The sequence below is a fragment of the Phocoena sinus genome, chromosome 2 (assembly GCF_008692025.1).
Source record: "Phocoena sinus isolate mPhoSin1 chromosome 2, mPhoSin1.pri, whole genome shotgun sequence".
Lineage (NCBI taxonomy): Eukaryota > Metazoa > Chordata > Mammalia > Artiodactyla > Phocoenidae > Phocoena > Phocoena sinus.
The window spans coordinates 75678473-75695154 of NC_045764.1; the positions used below are offsets into that span (position 1 = coordinate 75678473).

Below are 16682 nucleotides of genomic sequence, written 5' to 3' on the forward strand. Positions count from 1 at the left end.
TGGGGTATTGTCTGATAGGAAATGGTGAGGAAGTCTAGACCAGAACTGGGAGTAATTCAGAACATATCTTTCATTAATGAATTTCCTTGAATTATATGCTATATCCAAAGCCTGTTTGGAACATCATGTTTTTGTTCACCAGCCATTGAAGGAAATCCCTAATTTTCTTGCAGGGAAAATACTTTGAAATCCAGTTCAGTCCCGGTGGGGAACCAGATGGTGGAAAGATCTCCAACTTCCTTCTGGAAAAATCTAGGGTGGTGATGAGGAACCCCGGAGAGCGGAATTTTCACATATTTTACCAGGTTTTCCTTTATATTATTTCTTGCCTACTTCCTTATTCCTTCTCCTCATTTAAAATTGTCTTCTCTCAGTCCTCAGGTTTAGACAGTCTAGTCTGGCAAGCCCAGGAGTCTTTATTGCTGTAGGTTGTGTACGTCAGTGTGCAAAAGAATTGTGAGAATGCCCTTACCTGCAAGGACAATAAGTTCTAGCTGGGATGAGAAGACAAAAATTTCCCTTGAGTGAAATAATCAAGAAAGTGTTGGCACACTTCAGAACAAAAGTAGGAATGTTTTATTCTTTGCCAAATAGGAATTCACAAGGGGAGACTTGGCTGGGATGGTAAGGAGAGCCGTTAAGGAGGCACAGGATAGCGTCAAGGGGACATTGACTCAGGCAAGTCAGGTGGCCTGAACAAAACAGGGGTGGGAGGGAGAGGGGAGACGGGGGAGGAGTAGGCTAATGTATGAGTCAGGCCCCAGCTGGTCTGCAGGGGCAGAGGTCTCCAAAAGGTGAACTGTTGGACAAAAGGCTTGAAATAGACTTGGGATCTTTCATGCCAGGTCAAAAAGTTTTGGCTTAGACTCTCAGAAGCCATGGAGAATTTGGTGCTAGAACAGTATGCCGGCTGCTTTGAACTTGTGTTCCAGGCTTCAGCAGTCATTTTGCCTTGACTATTTTTAAAATGTTTTTAAGTATTTAAAAAATTTAATGATACCATACACAAATTTTTTTTTTTTTTTTTTTGCGATACACGGGCCTCTCAGTGCTGTGGCCTCTCCCGTTGCGGAGCACAGGCTCCGGACGCGCAGGCCCAGCGGCCATGGCTCACGGGCCCAGCCGCTCCGCGGCATGTGGGATCTTCCCGGACCGGGACACGAACCCGTGTCCCCTACGTCGGCAGGTGGACTCTCGACCGCTGTGCCACCAGGGAAGCCCCCCATACACAATTTTTTAATGTATGGATTTATGTATTAATACTTCATATATCGGGGATCCACGTTCGATTTTCTTTGAAGAGTTGGCCTGCAGTGGTTTTTTAATTTATTTTTTGTTATAGTTCGAAGCTCATTGGATTGGAAGGCAGTTAAGCTGTGTTGGTAGCTCACATTCAGTCTTTTCAATTACATAGACATGTTAGGTGATGGCAAATAATTCTTCTGGTTGGCATCTGTTGGTTGAAAGCGTACATAAATGACCAAAAGCCTCTGTTAATTCAGTAATGTTTTTAATTATATCAGCCCAAGTAACATGTACAGATGTTTGAAAAGTAATTTCATGCGTCACACACATACTGTATTATTTTTTGAGCACCAGACAGAAGTTCATAATTATTTCCCAGACACCTTTTAATAAATGGCAGCCCCACGCCCCTCCAGATTCCTCTTCCTGCAGGTTGGAAATCCCCAGATTAGAGACTGGGGATGTGATGAGATCAGGGGAAGACAGAGTTCCAGATTCTGACATAGAAGTAAAAGTCGAAGCTGTGAAATAGGGGAGACTCCTGTGGGAGTGAGTGTGGAGAGAAAAACCATGCCCATATAGGACTTGGGGACCTGGGGACCACCTATAGGATGAGGAGGCATTGAGGAACCAGGGAAGTAGTCAGAGGATGAAAGCCAAGATCCTGCAGTGTCACCAAAGCCAGAGGGAGCTCGGTGGAGGGGAGTGTGGGCCAGGATCCCATGTTCAGAGCTTTGGGGGGAAGGATGGGGCAAGGGCCTGGGGATCAAGAAAGGCCTGGTGGCCTCAGCCACTGGAAAGTAGCCATGAGGGTTATTTCATCAGAATGGCGATGGCGAGAAAGAAGCCAGATGAGGAGGCAGGTTCTGTAGCTTGAAGGATCTCAAGGAAAGAGGCAAGGAAAAGCTTCTAGAGGAGGCAAAGCACAGCATGTGTTTGTAGATGGGAGAAAATTAAAGAAAGGGGTGTTTGAAGATTCAGGGAGCTACACACTACATACATACTATGGGGAGAAGACTGAGAAAGAGGTGGGGGAAGTTCTTCCTTAGACACCCCGCCCACCCCCACCCCCACCCCCAAAAAAAGAAAAAAACAGCCAGAAGGAAGAAAGGAAGAGTGGTGCAAAAAGATTTTGAGGATTTAGGGGAAAAAACTCAGGGAACCTGATGTCGTCAAATGACCTAGAGCTTCTCGGTCATGGAGATGAGGTTCCCTATTTTAAGGGTGTGGAGCCGGGGTGACGTGAGGAACTTGACCAGGACGGAGGAGTGTGGATGGGGGCTAACTCCTGCCACCTGGGAGCCGGTGGCTGGCACTGGCTTGCATGGGCTGTTCGCATTTCTCCCTTCAGGGACATTTGTTGGTAGTTTGGTTATGGTAGGAGGATTCACACCATGAAAGTCAGCAAACTACAACTCTAGTCCCCACCCCCAGCTCAAGAATGGGTAGTTGAACATTTTTCAGCACACCTAAAAGGGTCTTTCTCACAGCTAAGGCAAATACCAGAGATAGAACAGAAAGCCGAGAGACAGGACACCAGCATGGGGGGCCTGAGGCTGTTCTTGAATATGCACCCTGCAGTGAGAAGCAGGGAGGGTCCAGCTGCACTTTAAAAAGCCATGTGCAAGTTGAGCAGGAAGAAAGTAATTGTAATCTGGCTTGCTTTCCACTTTTCCAAGGGATCTCACCAGTGTGACCGTGCAGTTCCCTTTATCGGACAAGGGGAAATTCTCAGCTCTTGCAGGTCTAATCAGAGTTAAGAATTAGCCAGGATGATTTGGGGCTACGACACAGAGAGCAGATATGCTGAAGCCCCTCCATATTTTTGCGACCGGACCACCCATCCATTTGGGAAGCAGGCATAGAAAGTCTCATCGCCTGGGCTCCGGGGCTGGTGGTGACAGGAACCGTGCGGTACATTCGATTGCTTTCTGGGCCACTCCACGAACACGCCATTTTTTCTTGCTCCAGCTCATCGAGGGCGCCTCCGCAGAGCAGAAGCACAGCCTGGGCATCACCACCATGGATTATTATTACTACCTGAGCCTCTCGGGGTCCTTCACGGTGGATGGCATTGACGACAGGAAGGAGTTTCAGGAAACTCTGGTAAGTGCTGGCGCGGGGCAGCTCTTCAGACCGGGCATTGCCTATGGCAGAAAGGGCAGGGGGGGTTAGCAAAGCAAAGAACAGCCCGATATTCCCACCTCATGCCGCTGGAAGCACTCCATTTTCTGAAACACACTTGTAAACACCCTTAAATAGCCGTGTGCCCAGTTGCTGGAGGACCACTTAATGATTTTAAATGGGTAAAAAAAAAAAAAAAAAAAAAAAAATTCATCATTACCTGCTGCAGGTGCTCTGATTAAGAGATAAAAACTACTGTGGGTAATGCGTTTACCATACCTGTTTGCCAACAGCTTATACAGTTGTTGAACTGTTTCCTTACAAAGGCAAAGCAAAAACTGCTCTTATGATCTTAATCAGGTTTAGAAATCTTAGAACACCTTCAGTCTCTTCTCCACCCGCTTTCTCTTCCCCTCTGTATTTATAGGTCAGAAGGAGAGCCTCTACTCCATTCTCTTCACAATTTATGTGTTTTATGGTACAAGGTATGAATCCAGGTAGATTATTGAGGGTTCACGTCCTTGGGGAAACGACTTACTAAGTCAATCCAGAGCTTTCTGAAGGTGGGCTGTTCACCCATTTAGCCTCAAAGAACTGCATCACCACTGCCCTTTGAGTCGGGTACCAGCCTGCCTCATCCCTCAGCCCAGATCCACAATCAAGTGGGAGAATGGGCAGTTGGAGGTACAGTTGAGGGGAAGCTGACCTTTGTGCTCATGTGTCCTGGGTGCCAGGGAGGAAGATGGCATCAAGGGGCCACATGGTCTCAGAGGAGCTGGGAGAAAAAAATGCAGATAGGCCTGCATTGGTCCTAGAGTGCAGTTCTCTTAGGATATTGGTATCTAAGACTCAGGCATCTCAGCTCCTTTTATTGAATTTAATGGACCTCAGAAACAAGGCTTTTCTAATGATGCTTTTATTTGATTTTCCTGGAGATTTTTTAATCACGATCCTTTTGCAAGTACAATTTATTCTCAGCCCTGCCAGTGAAGAGGAAGATCTCTGAGTATTGAGAGTGGCTGGAAAAGGGGCACTGTTGCCCTTGGAGGGAGAGGAGTGGCAACAAGGAGAAAACTAAGGGACAAAAACAGACTTGTTGACCGTGCAGCTGCCGCTCCATCTGAGTGTGTTTCCTCCAGAGCTCTCTCGCCCTTATTCCTGGAGGATTACACGTTCTCTGTGTAAAGACGGAACTGCCTTTCCAGCACCATGTTGAGACTTGAATGTGTGAGGGGGCGTTGGTCAGTGAAAATGTCAGGGACTTCCTGCTGCCATCACAGACTTAAGCCAAGCGTAACTGCACACGCAGTTTGGCGTCTTTCTGACGTGCTTCCATAGCTGGGGACCCGCTTGTCTGGATCGCTTCTCTCTTCTTTTCCAGCACGCGATGAACGTGATTGGGATCTTCGCGGAGGAGCAGACGCTGGTGCTGCAGATAGTGGCGGGAATTCTCCACCTGGGAAACATCAGCTTCAAGGAAGTTGGCAACTACGCGGCCGTGGAGAGTGAAGAGTGTGAGTGGTGTGGGCACCCAGTTGCCAAATGAGGGGACGCAGTTGTTTAGTGCCGATCAGAAGTTACACACCACTTTCCTTTGCTCTGGGTTTTTTGGTAAGAGAGGCTGAGAACACTTAGGTGTCCTGCTGTGGCAGAGCTTAACGGCCTCATGGGCGTCTGTGCCTCTTCTGTACACTCACACTGTGGACCATTAATGAGATTGTTTCAGTTTATGATTAACTTTGGGGAAATCTGGCAGAACTTCACATATAGGTTTAAAAATAGAGTGGTACTTTAATGAAGATTAGTAAGATTTGTCTCCTACTAAAAATCTTTTCTGTAACTGATCTTTAGGGTTGATATTCACCTAAAGGTTCTAAAGAGCATCACAGGCTATATATACATAAGAAAAACTCATGTGTATAAGTTGCCCCATGGGTTGCATTAGACCGGGCTTCTGAAAACAGGAAAAAAAAAAAAAAAAATGGACCCTGACTGTTGTGTTGGTATTGCTGGTGACGGCCTTTAATGTCCTCTCTGTAGCAGTCAGAGCCTGAAGACCTGAATGATCGCTTTTACTCTTTGAGAAGAAATGAGGTGCACAAGAGGCACGTTACTAGTTCTATGTGCTCTGCTGTGCCACAGCCGCCGTGGCATGTGACTTTAGGCTCTTAGGCATCAGTTGGCTTTCCAGGCTGCTCTCAGAACCCACACATCCTTTAACCACCCAGGGAGACGTTTCTTCCTTTCTCAGCATTCTTCAAAGATGGTAAATTTAGATGCCTGGTAATAAATAGTATCCTACTCATTGCTGACAGTGCAGTAAGGCTCTTTCCATTCCAAATAAGGTTCTTTTTTATATTTTTGTTTTCTTTGGGGATAAAAGAGGGAAGCTCTGCCAACTTTTGATGTCTGTCTGATAAAGAGAAACGTGAATTATGTTTACCAGGGAAGGGAGTGGGGTGGAAAACAATAAACGCACAGGGTGTCCATAGGGTCTAGAAACACAACCTAACGATAATAATAACTTTGTCTCTAGACTTCATGTACTTTATCCTTCCCATTTAACAAGTGCATGTATGTGTCCAGGAGGGTGATGAACACTTGCCTTTCAACATTGATCTCTCCAATTTCTTGGTAGTTTTCTGTGGACGTAGACTGGAATTCTCTTGCCTTCTTGGATAGTACAATCCTTTACTGCCTCTGTAGGCGGGAGAAAAATGTCATGACTCTGACACAGCAAGCATTTCCCTGGGTGCTTGAGCCAAGAAGTGGTTCCTTGCACATGAGTGTCCAGAGGAAGTAGGCTCCTCAGCCAACTGGGTAAAGCCCAGGATTGGCAACTGACTATGAAATCCCCTGATTGGAAGTGGTGCAGGGATGGAGATCAGAAAAGACTATGCTTGAAGCCAAAGAGGTCTAACACAGAAAAGTGTCCTCCTCCCAATCATTTTGTTTTCTTTCGGTTGGTAATACCTTAACATGGTTCAGGGGGGTACACGGTCAGAGTTATCACATCTACCCCTTTGCTAGTCGACTTATTTCCCTCCCCCGAGAGAAACACTGTTTCCAATCTCTTGTATTCCCTTCAAGGGAATATTGTGTTCCTGAGAAACTACTCATGTCTGTTCTTTTTTCCCCACTCTTGTATGTTAATGGGAGCATATAACATGTTCTACAGTTGCTTTTTTCACTTCAAGTTATATCTTGGAGCTTGTTCTGTATCAATTCATTAAGAAGCGTCATCCTTCTTACAGCTGCATTAGCATTCTGGTGCCGGGCTATACTGTAATTTATTGAACCAATCATCTGTTGATTGACATAAAGATGGTTTCACATCTTTTGCACTTCTAATTACTTAAAATGAATAACCTGGTTTGTGTCATCTTTCTCATATTCGAGTTTATATATGGAATAGATTTATAGAGGGAAGGGCTAGCCTATGTTTTTATAAAGGAAGAAAGCAGACTTTCCTTAGCTCTTGTATTGTAGAAAAAATTGCTAAGACTCCCATCACAGCTGGCCTACTGAAGCAAGATATTAAATACAAATTAACCTAAGAACTTTGTTGAAGGAAATAAAAATACTACTTAAATAACCACGGGAATAAATTGACAGTGCTATAAATAAATTGACCCGTTATTAACGGGTTAGAAAGCACAGAACCTCAACACCCAAGACTGATACACCACATTTACCTTGCTGTTTCTTTTTTTTTTTTTTTGCGGTGCGCGAGCCTCTCACTGTTGTGGCCTCTCCCATTGCGGAGCACAGGCTCCGGACGCGCAGGCTTGACGGCCATGGCTCACGGGCCCAGCCGCTCTGCGGCATGTGGGATCTTCCCGGACTGGGGCACGAACCCGTGTCCCCTGCATCGGCAGGCGGACTCTCAACCACTGCGCCACCAGGGAAGCCCCTTGCCGTTTCTTTTAAATTTGTAACAGGGACTTTTGCTTTGCTATATCTTTTCGGTTTCTCTATCTTCCCTATTCGTCCCTATACTTAAATGGAAAAATTAAATCCAACTTTGCTTTACACTTGAGTGCAGTAATAGAAATCTATCCTCATTATCAAAATGTGCTAAAACATTACTTTCTAGCAGGTTCTTTTATGTTCTGCTTAACTCTTTACCAGAGTTACATCAGCATTTTTAATTAATCAATGCCTTCTCCTTGCCCTCCTCCTGACGCCACTCCCCCAGCCTCCGACCTTCCATATTGCCGCTCCTATCCAGCCACCCTAGCATACACCCTTGTGGAAATTCACAGCCCGAAGGAAGTCAATGTGAGTAGCCCTATAATTTCAGCACCAGGGCAGTCACTGAAGACAGGAGGACATAAAAGCTAGTACCTGAAAGACATGGCATGGATTTTTTGGAAAGCAAGTACTAGATTTCCTCTCTAGACTTCTTAGCTGTTTCCCTAAGCCTGTGGCTCTGATTCTTGGCCAAACTCCATGCCTTGTTTTTCAAGTGCCTGTGATCCTTCACTTGTGCCGTCTTCTTTTCTACAGAAGAGGTACGAGGCATGGAAGGAATGTCATGTTTCCTTGTTAGTCCTGTCTGTTTTGTCTCAAGGACCCAAGAACTTAGTCCGTATTGCTTTATATCTTTAGCTGTGGTCGTAAAGGTAATAGCATAAACTTTTCTACCAACCGTTTTAACCATATGCCTACTTTAGCATGATTGGGAGCTTAGGAGAAGCCCATATTTAATCTACATGCTATCTGCCTGGTGAGAGTGATAATAACCAACATTATAGTTTCCCCTTAATGAAGGCCTCCTCGACGTCAGACACTTTGATAAATGTCTCTTGAGTTTCGCTGCAGAGCTGCGTATGTCCAGTGTGATTTATGGGCGTCTTCTGTCCTCGTTCTGTGCAAGGTGATTTTCTTTCGTTAGAGGACACATCCAGAGTCCTAAACATACATGTCAACAGTAAAACTAAACTGAAAAAAATGGCCATTGGCGAATGAGTGCATTTAATTTTGTTCACATGCCCTTTGAAAAAGGAAGCCCTCTACTTGTCATAGTGTTTCTGTGGAACAGTCCTATAGTTAATAAATACCTTGTTCTGGCATTACACTTTTTCAAAATGCATTCACTGACTTAATCTCATTGGAAGGTATATACTGAGAAATGTCAGCCTGTTACATTCAAACACCATCTGTGAAATTCAAACAGATTATTCTTTATTGGGAGCCTTATGATTTTTGAGCATTATCATAGGGTCTTTAATAAATAAAATCCCTTTATCAGAGAATTTTAGCACAGCTTTATGCAGAAAAAGAAAACTCATATCCAAGTTCAAAATTTTGATTTGTGTCCATGAACATCTTCCATTCATACTGGAAAAAAAATCTGAGCATTCTTTGATGTGCAGGCATGTCATTCTTGTCATTTATTCACATTAGAGTATTTTGACCAAAAGTCAAGAAAAATCTGTTTATATCACTAGCCCCCCTCTTGGTGAGTTTCTTGACCTGAAACAATTTGCGGACCCATGAGAACCTCACCTTTTCAATTCGAACTGACCGCAAACTATGCCAACTACATGTCCTTAGGATTGGATGGGTGTTCTGAGATATGAATACCACTGATCACTCTGTACACCACCCCAGGGAAATCAAGTAACACCCCTCTCTAGAAGTCATCCAGGCTTCATTTGACTCCAACCCAAATATCACCTACCATTCAGGCCCTCCACCATTGGAATTCATCCTAATCTTTTTTTTTTTTTTTTTTTTTTTTTTTTTTGCGGTACACGGGCCTCACTGTTGTGGCCTCTCCCGTTGCGGAGCACAGGCTCCGGACGTGCAGCCATGGCTCACGGGCCCAGCCGCTCCGCGGCATGTGGGATCTTCCCGGACCGGGGCACGAACCCGCGTCCCCTGCATCGGCAGGCGGACTCTCAACCATTGCGCCACCAGGGAAGCCCCATCCTAATCTTTTAATCACCTACCTTGACTTTCATCTCCAGCTAGTGCTACACACCTCAGCTGTATCTCCCACATTCTTGCCTCCTTGCCTTTGCACATTCCACTCCCCTGTCTCCCTCTTCTTTCTTCCTCTGCCTCTGTACAAGTCCTGTTCATCCTTTGAGCTGCCATCCCCCAAATCCCACATCTTCCTTGACCACCCCGGCAAACTGTAATATCTTCCTGTTCTAAATTCCTCCAGGACTTTATTGTCTGTCTGTGCTACATACTCAGCTTTCTGTAGGCTTCTTTATTTGATAAACCACCTTTGCCTCATCTAGATTGTCTTTAAGATTTCTTAAATACTTTATATCCTGTCCTCTCTCTTTAGTAACCCTACACATGGTGAGCACTCAATAACCATGTGATTTGTTATCTTTGAGCTTGATGGTATCAGGTGCTTCAAACTGTTTGGGAATGATGATGCTATGAAAACACTGCACCAAAAAGGAAGAAAAACAATTATACGGAGCCAAGGAAATGTTTCTTGATTTAGTTCCTTCCGGGCTGTCTTGCTGCAAGCTTGGAAAGATGTCCATTTTAGGCATGTGGCTGTGATCTCAATAGGGGGGATTGGTTTGCCACCCTTCTTGGATCCTGATTTGTATTATTGGAAGTCTCAGTCATCATAGGAATTGACTCATGTAATAGACCAACTGGGAAAAACAAAGTGGATGGGTGTGTGTGGGAATGCTGATAAGCAGTCTTCATTAAGTGAAAGTTCTTGGGGGCCAATGACGATGTCTTCTATATGAGCACACACACACACAAGCGTCTCCATGTATTTGTGAGATGAATTGTTAAAATTCTGAAAGACAGTCATGTTTTATTTTGTTTTGTATAGTTTTGGCTTTTCCTGCCTATCTCCTGGGGATCAACCAGGACCGGCTGAAAGAAAAGCTAACGAGCCGGCAGATGGACAGCAAGTGGGGAGGCAAGTCTGAGTCAATCCACGTGACCCTCAACGTGGAGCAGGCGTGTTACACCAGGGACGCGCTCGCCAAGGCCCTGCACTCCAGGGTCTTTGATTTCTTGGTAGATGTAAGTAAACACAGGTTGGCATGGTTGATGCTTCGTATTTTAGCATCATATAAAGAGTGAAACTTCTCAGAGCTTTGTTTCCGTGTTTTGTCTCATTCCTTATAACCATTACTTTACTCCTCCACTTTTTATCCTCACCCTGCGATCATTTTCTACTTTTCCACTTTTACTTCTAGCATTGTCCAGCAAGACTCTAATATGGTAACAGCCTCTTGTGGACAAAATATTTAGTAAAGCCAGGACTACAGGCCAGAAAAAGAGGAGACCCATGGTCATGAATCCTTGAGTTTAAAGGTTTAGAATGCTGTACTTGTCATCTACTGCTATGTTACAAATTAACCCAAAAACTTAGTGGCTTAAAACAGTAAGCATGTATTCTTTCATAGTTTCTATGGGTCAGGTATTTGGAAGTGACTTAGTTTGGTGGTTCTGATTCAAGGATGAGAGTGCAGTCAAGATGCTGATTAGAACTACAAGGCTTGGACTTCCCTGGTGGCGCGGTGGTTGAGACTCCGCCTGCCGATGCAGGGGACACGGGTTTGATTCCTGGTCCGGGAAGATCCCATATGCCACGGAGCCACTAAGCCCATGCGCCACAACTACTGAGCTTGCGCTCTAGAGCCCGCAAGCCACTGCTGAAGCCCACTTGCCTAGAGCCCGTGCTCTAGAGAAGAGAAGCCACCATAATGAGAAGCCCACACACTGCGATGAAGAGTAGCTTCTGCTCGCCGCAACTAGAGAAAGCCCATGCACAGCAACGAAGACCCAATGCAGCCAAAAAAAGAAAAGACTACAAGGCTTGACTGAGTTTGGAGAACCTGGTTCCACGATGGTGCACTCATATGGCTGTTGGCAAGATGCCTCAGTTCCTTGCTACAAGGGCCTCTTTTCTGGGCTGCTTGAGTATCCTCCCAACATGACAGTTGGTTTCCTCCAGAGTGAATAGTCTAAGAGAGAGCAAGGAAGAAGCCACGAAGCTTTTAATGTCCTCAGATATTGCCACCGTGCCATCTTCCGTTCATTAGAAGCAAGTCACTAAGTACAGTCCACAGTTAAGGAGAGGGGAATTAGGTTCCACTTTTGGCGGGGAAGAGTATCAGAGACTTCTTGGATATATTTTTTTAAACTGCCATATAGTTTTTAAATGATGGCATGACCGTATATATATTATCTATACATATTCATAGAAATACATATTTAAATATGTATACCACTTATAGATTGTGAAAATTAGTCTCGGCAGTGTAGAACTGCCAGTGGCAGTCTGTTAATCACTGTAGCTTCTAAATGGTAGAATAATAATAGCAAGCACTTATATAGCACTTACTATGTGGCAGATCCTGTTCTAAGTAGTTTAGAAAAAAATAAGTTAATTTTTACAACAACCCTGTGACTTAGGTATTATTATCTCTATTTTACGGATAAGCTAACGGGCACAGAGAGGTTAAGGAACTTCCCCAAGGGCACACCACTATTAAGTGATAAACCTAGGAATTGAGCCCAGGTAATTCGGCAGTGCTCCAGCTATTTCATTCCTCTGCCTTTTATATATTCAAGCCAGAAAGGACCCCAGGGGGACCCTAGTCAAGGGACAGCAGCCTGGCCATTAGATCCAAAAAGTCTGTGTTTGATTCCAGGCAGCAACATCTATAAGGCTTAAAGTATGGTTGGTGTGTTCAGGGTTGAGTAAGTCGGGGCAGGATAGGGTAATTATTCTGTGTACTACTTGTGGTTATTTTAAGGGTCAGATTGCTTGGGAAGGTCAGGGTCACAACGAAACATTAGTCATTCTTTTACCTTGTCCAGGCCCCTCATTTTTACTGAGAAGGGAATCTTAGCCCTGAGTGTTGGTGGTTTCACCCAAGGCCATTCAGCAAGAGGGTAGTGCCGAACTGGGATTAGAACCCACATCTCTTGTCTCTGTTCAGTGCACCTTCCGGTGCTGGCCTTCCCACCTTATTTCCTTTCTGTCTTCCCTTGATTTTTTGTGTGGTATAATGAGATAGATAAGCGATACTAATTGGAGCTGACATTTACTAAGCCCTGACTGTTTGCCAGGCACTGGGCTAAGTGGTATGTATCATTACCCATTGACTCATAAAAGATGAGTGTCCTTTTCTTCACCTGGAAAACACCTCTGGTACTTAAAAATTCATCCAGTTGTTCACCACCCCCAGGAATTTTCCTCCTACATTCCTCCCTCCCCTGCAGTCCTCACCAACCCCCTCTCACCTCCACCTACCCTCCTGTCATTGTCTGTTCCATTGATTACACGTCTCTCCTCACAGTGGTCAAGAACACAGATATAGTCATCATACTACTTAAATTTAATTCCAGACCCTTCCTCTTGTCCAGTATGATCTTATGCTTTATGATGTTATCACTGTTGTTAAGAGAATTGTAGTGAGAATTAAATGAAACAACACTTGAGAAGCCCTTAGCGAAGCCTGGCACAGGCGATTGTTGAATATGTGTAAGCTGCTTTTATTGCCATCCCTTTAATACTAATTTATGGTATTACTATCCATAGTTGCCTCTGAGAATAGAGACTGTCTTCTTGACATTCCTGCCGTATTATGTTAGGTGATCATTAATTGACTACAGGGCATCCCTCATTTTACTGCGCTTTGCAGATACTGTGTTTTTTTACAAATTGAAGGTTTGTGGCAACTCTGTTGAACAAGTCTGCCGGTACCAGCTTTCCTACAACGTTTCGTGTCTCTGTGTCACGTTTTGGTAACTCTCGCGATATTTCAGACTTTTTCATTATTATATTTGTGATGGTGCTCTGTGATCTTTGATGTTACTACTGTGACTTGCTAAAGGCTCAGAAGATAGCATTTTTCAGCAATAAAGTACTTTTTGATGAAAGTATGTACTTTTTTTTAGATGTAATGCTGTTGCACACTTAATAGACTGCAGTATAGTGTAAACATAACTTTAAATGCACTGGGAAACCCAGAGATACGCTGTGACTCACTTTTTTGTGACATTTGCTTTATTGCAGTGGTCTGGAGGCAAACCTGCAATATCTCTGAAGTATGCCTGTACTGAATGGGGTCAATGGAAATAATATTTACAAACCTTGCAATGAATATTGGTTCTTTTTGTGAAATAGGTTTGACTTCAATCACCCAAGTTGATATTTTCTTCTAAATCTTAAGACTTCTTGAGAGAAACTAGCTCTGCCAGAAATGAGTGGTTTTCATCATTAAGCAAACTTTTTTTTCCCTACCAGACTAGTTTTTATTAGATTCTGGTGGTTTCCCAAAGTACTTGACATTGCACTGAGACCTTTTTTAAGGGGCAATTCACCTGTCTTTTTGTCGTCCTCTATTTCTAGTAACCAGGAGTAGCTGCTTCCCTTCCCCCCATGCATGCCCATTTTTAATATGAATGTAAAAGGAATTACTTACCATGCTGGTTACTTTCTTCTAGTCCATCAACAAAGCGATGGAGAAGGACCACGAGGAATACAACATTGGTGTCCTAGACATCTATGGCTTTGAAATATTTCAGGTAAGACCAGTTTGAGTAGTTGGAGACTACGAAGGGAGATACTTTTTACCTGGCTTGAAAGAAATAATTCTAGGCCATGGAAAAAAAACCATCATGGCTCATTTTTGCCTCTGAGTTCTTCATGTACCTTTACCAAATTAGTTTCTCCTAAATATAAACTATGCTGCTTTCTACTGATGCCTCCAACATTTCTGTTAAGGCTTTTCACTAAATCACTCAACAAATGACTTTAAAATGATTTTGCAGAAACAATTACATGAAAGTAACATTTTCCTTTTTTTTCCCCAGAAAAATGGCTTTGAACAGTTTTGTATCAATTTTGTTAATGAAAAATTACAGCAGATTTTTATTGAACTCACATTAAAGGCAGAACAGGTGAGCAGTCCCCCTTCCTTCATCTTGTTCTATTTCTAATTTGTTTTGTTTTAAAGGGTATAGATTTCTCTCTTTCGGTAATAGATTCAGATTTTAGTCTTGTATTAGGAAATGTACTTAATAGAGTCAGGCAGAAATACCATATGCCACTGTGACATTTTAGTCTGAAGTAAAAACACCATCTGCTACCTTTTCTTTCTTCTTTAAGTAAATGATGCTGTGAAGTTGCACTTAGGACTGGCTGTTTTTACTACTCTCTGACTCATTGACCAAGTAGAAATGGAAGCCTATTCCAACCCCAGCTGTCTGTGGCATATACTGTGTTCCAAAGGAGAACTTGGTTTTCTCAGATCTGCTCTGCTCCCAACCTAACATAAAAATAAATGTGTCTTTAACAAAGCTGGTATTTAAATTTGGACTTGAGGTAACTTGTCTTGCTTATACTACCTTTTGAAAGTCCAGGGCAGGTTCCCTTTTATCCTGCTACCTACTCTTTGTCGATTTCTTGGGTCGCTGTAATAAGGTACCACACACTGGATTGCTTAAAACGATAAAATTTTTTTCTCTCCCAGGTCAGGAGGCCAGAATTCAAAATCAAAATGTCACTAGGGTAACACTCGTTCCAAGGGCTCTAGGAGAAAACCCTTCCTTGCCTTTTCTAGCTTGTGGTGGCTCCTGGCGTTCCTCGTCTTGTGGGAGCATAACTTCAATCTCTGCCTCTGTCTTCACATGACCTTCTGTCTGCATCCAAATCTCATTCTCTTTTCTCTTATAAAGACGCCAGTCATTGGATTTAGGGATCACCCTAAATCCACGTTAATTTTATTTACGAGATTCCTAGCTAATTATTATACCTACAGACATCCTATTTCCTCACATTTTGAGGTTCTAGGCGGACACAACATCTTGGGGGATACATTCAACCCATTACACACATCAAGGGCTGTTTGAGGAATGTTTGTTCATGGACGTGTTCGTGCCTCTGCTTAGGAACCCCAGTGACCAATGGTTTTCACAGAAACCTCTGCCCTGGGATTCTTCTACTCCGTCAGTGTAGCTAGAGCAAACCCATAAGGGAGGACATGGTAGGGACTGAGGTGGGAGAAGGAGGCGGAGGCTAGATCACAGAGGAACTTTGTAGGGGGTGGCAGATTTTAGAGTAAGTACGCTGGGAAGCCATTGGAGAATTTTGACTAGAGAGTGACGCGAGCTGATTTGTGTTTGTTTTTGACCAGGTGGCTCTGGCTCTGTAGACCTACAGGTAGGGTGGGGCAGGGGAGGGCAAACAGGAGTGGAAGTTTCAAAACCGGTTAGGAGCCTCCTGCCTGAGACTGGGCAAGAAAGGGGGTGAGTAGACAGCGGTGGCAGCAGTAGAGGTGGTGCCATGGTGAGGTGGTCAGATTTGGCATATGTTTTGGAGAGTGAGTCAGCCTGAGTTGCTCAGTATAATTACCAAAGGGACATGGAGTCAGGGATGATTCCTTCCTCTGTAGCTTGAATAACAGGGCCAATGGGGAGACTGTTTACTGAAGGGTAAGATGAGAGCAGTTGGTTGGAGACAGTGGAGGGATGGAGGGCCAGAACACTGCTGAACGTGGTTAGGTTTGAGAGGCCTGTTATACCTCTGAGTGGAAATTTCCAGTATATGAAATACATCAATATATGAATCTGGAACTCAGTGGGGAAGTCTAGACTAAAGAAATAAATTCAGGTGTCATTAGGCTATAGGTGTTATTTTAAGCCAGGGAGTTGATTGGAATTACCTAGAGAATGAGAGTAGAGGAAACAAGGCTGGGAGATTGAGCCCTGAAAGTCTCCATCAGTATAAGGATCTGGAAAAAAGAAAGAGCCAGCAAAGGAAGCTAACAAAGCCAGACTGATGAGGAAGGAGGAAAACCAGGAGAGTGTGATGGTGTTCATCAAGTGTAACGAGCGGCTGACCTGAATGAGGGGCCTTCCCTTTAAGTACCTAGATGCTAATCTGTACTTCTGTTCTATGTTGAGTTCAAAAAGATTGTTCTATAACTGGACCTACAGGTTAAGCCATTTTAAAGTGCCATTTTTGTATGTCAAAAACAATTGTATGGGATCAATTTCATATGGTCCCAGCCAAACATAAAAATGACCAAGCAATGAAACGCTCCTTTCCTCTTCCTCTTAGAAAAAATTAAGATTGCAGGTTTTTATTGAAGGGCATTCAGGTTTTTCTTTCCCCATGATTCCTGTGCCTGTGGTATCCATCGTGTGCAGAGCTCCAGCTTGTCTCCACTGGGTAATACTGTGAATTCCCACTTTCTGTTCTACAGGAAGAATACGTTCAAGAAGGCATCAGATGGACACCCATCGATTACTTTAATAACAAAATCGTGTGTGACCTCATCGAGAACAAAGTTGTAAGTATCGGT

The 16682-nt window shown here is 43.8% G+C and overlaps 1 protein-coding gene across 3 annotated transcripts in view; it reads left to right on the top strand.

The window, feature by feature from the left end:
* The window catches only part of MYO1E (myosin IE), a 204334-nt gene that overhangs the window by 128512 nt on the left and 59140 nt on the right, over positions 1-16682 (top strand). For all 3 annotated transcript variants that reach the window (XR_004348446.1, XM_032622613.1, XM_032622614.1), the window contains 7 exons: positions 174-305; positions 3217-3351; positions 4751-4883; positions 10187-10383; positions 13822-13902; positions 14191-14277; positions 16584-16670. Coding sequence is in view for 2 of the 3 variants with exons in the window: in XM_032622613.1 (XP_032478504.1) it covers positions 174-305; positions 3217-3351; positions 4751-4883; positions 10187-10383; positions 13822-13902; positions 14191-14277; positions 16584-16670 (852 nt within the window). In the remaining variant the exon portion in view is untranslated. The remainder of the gene's footprint in view (positions 1-173; positions 306-3216; positions 3352-4750; positions 4884-10186; positions 10384-13821; positions 13903-14190; positions 14278-16583; positions 16671-16682) is intronic.